The sequence below is a fragment of the Oenanthe melanoleuca genome, chromosome 13 (genome assembly GCF_029582105.1).
Source record: "Oenanthe melanoleuca isolate GR-GAL-2019-014 chromosome 13, OMel1.0, whole genome shotgun sequence".
Taxonomy (NCBI): Eukaryota; Metazoa; Chordata; class Aves; order Passeriformes; family Muscicapidae; genus Oenanthe; species Oenanthe melanoleuca.
The window spans coordinates 11,775,128-11,783,565 of record NC_079347.1 but is presented as its reverse complement, the minus strand read 5'-3'; the positions used below and the strand labels follow the sequence as shown (position 1 = coordinate 11,783,565).

The following is an 8,438-nucleotide window of genomic DNA, read 5'->3' as shown; positions in this document are numbered from 1 at the left end:
CACCTCGTCTGCGGCAGCAAATCTGTCGCTTTTCTTCTTCCCAGTTTTTTTCGGAGCGGTGCGGGAGACGAGGCGGGGGTCGGGGGGAAGGGGCTGGGGGGAAGGAAAGTGATGAAAAGTGCAACGGGACGAGCCCCCCGCTGCCCCGCTGGGCCGGGCGGTGCGCGGGGTGCGGTGCGCGGGCGATGCGCGGTGCGCGGGCGGTGCGCGCTAGCGGAGCGGCGCGCCCGGGGCGGCGGGCAGCCCGCAGAAGCCCCGCAGGCTGTCGGCGGGCGCATAGGCGCAGTCCTCGGAGCTGGCGGGGCTGCTGGGGCCGGAGGCGGAGGCGCACAGCGAAGGGGCGGACGGGGAGGCGCTGGACAGCCAGGAGCCCGCGTCGCTGCCGGGGCTGGGGGGCGCGGCGGCCCCGCGGAAGGCGGGGGGCGGCGGGAGGCACTGCTCGGCCAGGCGGAGGGTCTCGGAGAGGGCCCAGATGTAGTTGTAGGCGAAGCGCAGGGTCTCGATCTTGGTGAGCTTGGTGTCGTCGGGGAAGGTGGGCAGGACGCTGCGGAGCTCGTCCAGCGCGGCGTTGAGGTGGTGCATGCGGTTCCGCTCCCGGTCGTTGGCCTTGACCCGCCGGCTGCGCTTGAGCGTGTGCAGCAGCGCCTCGGTGCGCGCCCGCGCACGGCCGCGCCGTCTGCGCCGCTCCCGCGGAGCGCCGGGCTCCGCGCCCTCGCCGCTGCCGGGCGCCTCGGCGGGCATCCTGCGGGAGAGAAGCCGAGCCCCGTCACTGCCACGCGGGGCACGGCAGGATGGACGGGGGAGCGAAGGGGAAGGTGCGAAGCTGCCGGGGAAGGGGAGGGGGGGAAGGAAAAAAATAAATATAAGGGAGAGGGTGGCGGTGCGGGTGCTTGGCAGGTGCCGGCGCTCCCGTACTCACATGGAAAGGCACTCCCGGGGATGCAATAACGGTATAAAAACACAGAGAGGAAAAAGCCGAGCTGGCCGCTATAGGGAAAAGCAGGGGACTCAGCGCCGGAAAAAAAAAAAAAAAAAAAAAAAAAAAAAGGGAAAAAAAAAAAAAAAAAAAAAGCCAAAGCCCTGGGAAAGGCGGGGCGGGGGGACACGCGACCGCGCGTGGCTTTGAAGTGCTGCGGGCTGCGATCCGCTCGTGTGAGCGGCGGCTTTGGCACACGACGGCGCGGCCGGCCGCTCTTATAGCGGCGGGCGGACAATGGCCCCGTGGCCGCCCCGCGGGGCCGCGCCGAGGCGGCAGGTCGGCCCCGTGCGCCGCGCCCTCCGGAGCGTGCCCGCAATTACCGCGGGCGGCCGCGCATCTGCCGCGCCCCCGGGGGACGGGGGAGAGAGGGGGGGTCCCCCCGCTTTGTCCCCCCCGTGTGCGGGGAGGGAGCGGCAGGACAAAGCGGGGCAGGGGGGTCGCGGCTCAGCGCCAGGGTGGAGGGGTCACCGTCCCGCTCCGGCCGCTGTGAGTTTAAACCGCTGCGAGCACGGCGTTTGGGAAAGAAAAAGGTTAATCTGGATTTCCAGAGGATGAGCCGTGGATTATTCCCCAGCCACATGCGGGCGGAAGATTTTGTCAGGTTTTCACTGCACCTTGCGGTTTTTCTGCATCCGCCTGTCAAAGTGAAAATACTCTAAAATGATAAAACTCAAAGCAGGTATTTCCCTCCTGCGTTTCTGAGGTGATATCAACATGTGCTTTGGCTTTCACGTGCTTCGCTTTGAAAAGGGTTTTGCAGGTGTTCAGAAAGTTAAAAGTTCCAAAGGACATTTATTTTATAAGAGTCGGTGGTTGTAATCACTATATATATACGTATATACACACTGTATACACAATTCTTCTACATATATACACACTGTATATAGTGTATATACAACGTATGCAAACAATTCTTCTTTGTCTGGATTAAACCAAAGAGTTGTCTGTTTTGATTGTAAAGTTCTTGCTGCTTCTGCTAGTCCTCCATTCAGGGTATCACTATCTCACGTTTTGGGAAGCCACAGCTAAAAAGTTTCCTAATTCTGACATCTGGCTCTCTGTTCTCCCTGCTTGGAAGAAGCCCCATTGTCAGCACTCAGGTACTCTGTCCCTGGAAGGTTTTCAGTTTCACTGCCCATCAATAGCCATTTTCAGGTGTCTATGCCTAAACTCACAGGTATTTACCTGATTTCCCCTTACACAAAATGTAGATTGATTCCCCCTCCTTTGATTTTCTCTTACGACTTTGATAAATAGGGAAAATTGACAGATATACGATAAATTATCATATATCTCTGCATTTTAAGTTCTTAGCAACCATTACTTACTTGCGAGGAGTTTGCTATGAGAGTTATTCCTGCTTTCCTTGTGCCAAGAAGATCACGCACAGAAGTGAGCAATCCAAAAAGCCCTGGGTGATGAATATTAACGAGTCTCAAACTAGAAGTAGTTTGGCAGCGGCTGAGCTTGCAGGATCAGCTCGCTTTCTGCTTTTTTACATCTTTATACACTTTCAGACCAGGGCTGTGCAATGCACCCAGGTACGGCAGGACACGGGGTGGGGGGGCTGGCTGCTCCCGGGAGGGACTGGGCTGTTCTCAATCACCAGACCTGCAATCAGGCTGATGTTTTTAGGGCCTCTGCATACATAAGTGACTTTCTGCACTAAGCAGTTCCACTTCACTGAGTTACTCATGTCCTTAAGTGACGGCACAATTAGAGGACTCTGTCAGCAGGCAGAGACCGACGGTGGAGTTTCCAGCACTAACCAGAAAGCCAGAAGGGACAAAATTTAAAGGTTACGGAAGCGTATGGCAAAAAGTGTTCAACTTTTGTTACTGTGCATTTTATATATAGTGATATAAACTCCAGTGTTGTCTGCAACACTTTTATTGTCTTTTGTTTAGTTGTCTTTGAGCAGTCAATAGTTTATTCATTAAAATGTTTATGATTCCCTAGAGTTCCACAGACTTTGGCACAACCGATCACTTGTCTGAAAGTTTGCAGTGAAAGCGCATTATTCATTAGTCCTTATCCATCATTTGCAGTTTGTCATTTGTTATTCTCTTGTTTTAAAAGTTTGTGCTCCAATCAAGGAGGGGAGAGAGCACCATGTGTCTCTGTGATCAGTCACAGCCATGAATAGCCAGGGCTGAAGTGAATGTTTCACAAACAACCCATAGGCTGAAATTTGTTTGCATAATCTATTCACTGCGTACTTATGAATAACGAGTGCATTCACAGAACCAGAATTGTTTCAGGAAGCCTTCGCAAACAGAAAGAAGTGCTAAATATCTTGGATAATTTATTCCCGATGAATAATTCAACCAGTTCTATCACAGGCAGTCTACTAATTTTGCAGATAAATTATTCAGCCAACGCAGATAATAGCTCTTACACCTTATGGGCCTGCTTCTAAGGAAGTCGGCTGCTGAAATTATGTTAAGTTTTCTGGCTTAGAAAAAAAAAAAAAATTGCAGCATGAAACGACCAGTGATTTCAAGAAACACACGGTGCCTTGCTAGCATCTCACTGATGTGATGGCCTTATCCTGAGATTTAGTCTTTGATGTTAATTTTTCCACCTTAATGAAAATGTAGCTGGGCTCAGCTGTGCTCATGGATGCTATTAATTTCATGTTTTGAACCCCAAGGAAGTTTTCAGAAATACATCGTCATTTGCTTTGAGAGACAGCACTTTAAAAAAGTGAGAGGGGGAAAAAGATGCAAACTGTATTTTTTACTAAGAAAACAGCAAAAGCACAGCTGGATCGGCCCATCCTTCCTTACAAATGATGGCAATCTGCTTATCCAAAATCCAAATTGTCGTGGGTGCATTTCCATGCAGCACATTTATTGCTTGTAAGGCCTCAAGCATGAAGCTCGTTCCTCTGCCCTCATGCCAAGACATCATGTGTGGGGTCTCACTCATGGCTAGACTCCAGAAAAAGTAGGAATTGATGAGTAAAGGTGGAGGAAGGACTTTTGGAGAAAATGTGCCACAAGGCTCCCTGCAGCTCTTGGGATGCACTCTTTCCTTCCAAGAAAAAGCCAGTCTGTGACAAGATGCCATTCCCTGGTAAATGCTGGCTGTACCTTGTAAAAATAAATAAAACTCCATGGTATTTAACTTCACATTTCAAACCCAACCAGAGTTATGGTCACTAGAGCAGTGTTAGCATCATTCTTCAAGCATGCAAATGAGCAGTTCACAGTAAAACTGCTCCTACAACTGGAATGCTTCAGAGAAGTCAGAGGTACATGTCTTTTTTTCAGGTCTAGAGATGCACATCATTACAGCAACTCAGCAAACTCTGTCTTTTGTTACGTTATTACAAGAGGGCTTGAACTAATGATGAGTTCTTGGGATGAGTGTCAAAATAACAAATCAACCAGAAGAATACTGCTTTTTTGCTCCCTCATTGTTTGAAAGCATGGCCAGAAAGGGAAGGCAGAGCTGCCTGTGGAGAATGCTTGAACTAAATTTGGAGAGCTGACATGGCTGACAGCAGAGCTATCACCCGGAGCAGAAAGCTGGACACAGTGCCTTGCAGGAATAAAGGAAGGACCTTGTCCCCTCACCCCTGGAGATGCCTGGATGGAGGCAGCAGGAATTTTAAAAGCAGGTAGAAAAACAGGAGATGGTTGAGTGGGGCAGCTTGTCCCCTTGTGCTTGTGTGGACATGGTGCAGAGCCCAGAGGGTTCTGTCCAGCCTGGTGTGGGGACAGCCATGTGGCAAGGGCTGGGAGGGCAGGGATGGACACAGGGTGCTGTGCTCCTGGGACCCTTCACACAGCTGGAGTCCCCTTTCTGCCCCAGCCGAGGGTCACAGGGGGCTCAGGGACTGATGCTGTGGCTGCTGGCTAATGGACAGCCCTGGAAGCCCAATATCTGAAAGGGATCTCAGCCTGCAGGGAGGCAGCATGAGCTCCTTTTGGAGCAGGAGCCAGTTCTCCTGCCAGGGAAGCACCTTGGGAGCTGCTCAAGAGCTTTGTCTGTAAAGGGTTTGGCCTCTCTCCTACCTGCCTGTGGCCAGTGTGAGACCTTGGGCCGTGTGCCAGGGGCTGCCTGGGGTGGGGAGCACGGGGGCATCACAGGGAGTGTCCCCATGCACCAGTGGGGTCCTGGCCCAGCAAGGCAAATCCTCTCTGAAATCCTGCTCAAGTGCCTGGGAGTTGCAGCCAGGGCTCAACCCCTCCTGGGGGTCTGCAGAAATAGTGGGAATGCTTTATTTTCAGGTTTTAAACATGTGATGGAACATTTTGCTTCTCTTTAGAAAGGGGGGTTGAGTTGGTAAACGATTGTTCCCTGCAAGCACAAATGTATTTTGTTTGTTGTAATTAAAATGTTTTAATGAGACAACCATAAAATCAACCATTAATTATTTTTTTTCAAACACTTCTGCTTCCTTTTGAGCTAGGTCTATTTAGAAATAGTTTAGAGAGTAGCCTGCAGTTTTATTCTTGCTGTGGTATTATACACAGGAGTGGAGAAGTCATTTATAAATAATTACACAATGTTTTGGGTCTTTGGGTTTGTATAATATATCAAAGCGATTAGTACATGCATTGTTCCATTGTAAACGGTTTTTTTCCCTTCCTTTCAGTTTCACTTGCCTTGTCTTCTATCTAAACCTTTTTCGTGAAATCCTTTGTCTTCCTCATTCTTTTAGCTTGTTACAGTGCAGGGACATTCTTCTTATTCAAACACTCACAGCATGAGCAAAGAAAGCTACTTCTGTCGCATCTTAAGTTTTACCATAACTTTCTGGCATTTTCTTTTCTTCCAATTTTCCCAGACTACTGATAGGGTAATGAAGAATTATAACATACATCAATTATTGGTGCTCACGGTGTATTAAGCTTCTGAATTCAAGGGGAGATAAAGAGGAAAAAAAAAAAAGTGCCACTTTCTGTGGTTTTGAGGCACATGAGAGAGGACTCGGCGCAGATTATTTATAACATCTTTCTGAGCATCAATTATGTTTGACTCCTACAGCCACTTCCTTGTCCCACTGGTTTTATGGCCAGAAGGAGTCATTTTTGTGTGTGGTAGCTGTGGCATTTAACTTGTTTCTTTTATGAGGAGCCCAAACAATGCATCTTCAGGCCAAACAATCTATCTCCTGGGATAATAGCCCAAATGTCACTCAAGTGCTCAGGGCTGGGAAATGTGTGATCATGGGGAAGGGCCACGGGTAGAAAGCGTGGAGATGGAGGGGCTTGTGGGGTCCCTGTGGGGTCCCCAGCATGGGGAGATGGGCTGGACCCGTGTGGGGTGCAGGTGCCTGGGGATGCAACTGCCTGCCCAAGGTTTCAACAACCTAATCCAAACTGTGCTAGGAAAAGGGCCAAACCCTCCTGGTGTGGTCGTGCTGCTGGGGCACACTCCCTGCCTGGCCCTTCCCCAGCTTCCTGGCTACCACATTAACTGGGAAAAATGAGATTTGGATGTTGCCTCTGAGAAATGAGCCCTTTCCCCCTGCACCTTTATTGTGAAAGAGATTTTTCTTCTCTTCTTTTTGCCCTTCCACCTTCTCCCTCCCACAATTCTCCCTCTTTTGTTGATTTGTATTTTGCTAACCGAAGCTAGAATACTTACCCTAAAAGAAAGGGACAAAATTCACTGACTGCCCTGTAGAAGAAATCCCCCAACAACATCCAAAACAGGAAGCTTAGCTACATGCTGAGATACTCAGGTTTTCTTTTATACCTTCCATATCGATAATTCTGCTTAGGAGGGGCAAAGATAACCTGAAAGATTCAAGCACCATAACGTGGGGGTGAAATTCAGCCTGAATTGGGGGGTTTTGGGGGTGCCCCAGCCCTGGGGTCCCTTTTGGCTGTGAGGATGCAGCCTGCAGAGGGGGAGGATGGCCCAGGAGCGTTGTCAGCCCCACCACGGGGGCCCTGGAGATTTGCTGCCATTTGCATAGCAGGTGTTGAGTCCCGAGCCTTTCTTCCTTAAGGGAGTTTTAATATGGGATAAATTACTGGGAATTAGGAGGAGGCAGGCGACAAGAAAGAAAGAAAAAAAAAAAAAGAGTCTTCTGACCGTGGCAGGGGAATTAGAGAGAATGGCTAAAAAATGGAAGGAAACCCAAATGGAGAGGCTTCTGCCCCGACCCAGGAAGTTTGGGGTATGCAGGCACTGGGGGGGGAGCTCTCCCCAACTTCTCCAAAATTGAGGTTTGGACTCAGGAACGCAGTAATCCCAGGACAGAAATACAATTACTGGCCTGAGGATCTTTGATTGAGTAGGTCTGGAAGGAGAGTTTAAAATGTTAATCCCTGGTATAATCCTTTCTCTGGCATTGTGTGGACAAGGGTTACACCCGAAGGGAATTGCCTGCTTCCTTCCCCAGGATTTGGGCTGGGAGGGCAAGGCTGGGGAGCATCACCCCGTGGATGTGGCACACAGACACGTGTCCCACATGTGCACCCTCCCAGCCACCTACCCACGTCCCTGCACACTCAGATGTGTGCAGAAACAGTCACACACATGCCACGTGCTGCTCTGTGATGATCCCAGCTCGTACATGCATAAATATATCTCATTCTGCTCACAGAATAGGAGAGGAAGGCTGGGTCACTCACATTCCCAGGGAGCCTTGATCAAAACTCCCTGTCACACCTCAGCTGCTGCTCTGCCCTAGCAATTATGCACAATGTACATAAAATGGAGATGCTTCACATGGTTTTTAGTGGGATTTTAAAGTGTATCCACTTCCAGGCTGTTGGGGCAGGTAGGAAAGGTTTTTCTCCAAAGGGGCATCATATGAAACCATCAAGATGCCTTTCACATCAAAGGAAACTGGATGTATTACAACCATAAATAGAGGCAATCTATAGTAAAAGATTCTATCAGTGAGGAAGAAGCTAAAAATTCCTCAATTTAAAAAAAACAACTAGCAGGTGATTTCATCCCAAATGATATATGAGGGCTAGACAGGGACCTGACAGTGCTGGCAGGTGCCCCAGAGCCTGGGCAAAGTGGGCAGGTGGGAAAGGAGAGGAGACAGCTCCAGCCAACAGTCCTGGGCTCAGGGTCCTCCCCCTGCCCCCAGGGGTGACCTTTGGGGTGCAGGTCCTGCCACCCTGGCCATGAGAGGGACGAGGGTGACACCCTAAGGCTCAGCACTGCAAATTCGGCCCTGCAGGGACAAGGGTTTGCACCTCAGCATATGGAACATAATGTGTACATTTCTGCAATTTAAAGGAGCCCTTTGCACTGACTTAAATGGCCTCTGATTATCCATTTAACTTACCATTTACATTAGTATTGTATGTGCAATATATCCCTTAAAGTTCCCATTTTCGAGGACAAACCCACAGGTACGAACATCTGGAATTCCAGTCTGAATTCAACCCCTTGTTGGTGAAAGCAGCTGTGAAGGTGAGGGAGTCCCATCATACTCACAGCCAGGTGCCACCTCTCTCAGTAGCTCTTTATGATAATA

The 8,438-nt window shown here is 49.8% G+C and overlaps 1 protein-coding gene across 1 annotated transcript; it reads right to left on the bottom strand.

Annotated features, from left to right (window-relative positions):
- Positions 1 to 210: 210 nt before the first annotated feature.
- Positions 211 to 741, bottom strand: NEUROG1 (neurogenin 1). Its single transcript, XM_056502618.1, has one exon. The coding sequence runs from the start codon at positions 739 to 741 to the stop codon at positions 211 to 213; it is 531 nt and encodes a 176-aa protein (XP_056358593.1).
- Between the last annotated feature and the right edge of the window lie 7,697 nt (positions 742 to 8,438).

Excerpts from the sequence above, each read along its gene's own strand:
- NEUROG1 (XM_056502618.1), bottom strand. The coding sequence starts at position 741 with ATGCCCGCCGAGGCGCCCGGCAGCGGCGAGGGCGCGGAGCCCGGCGCT.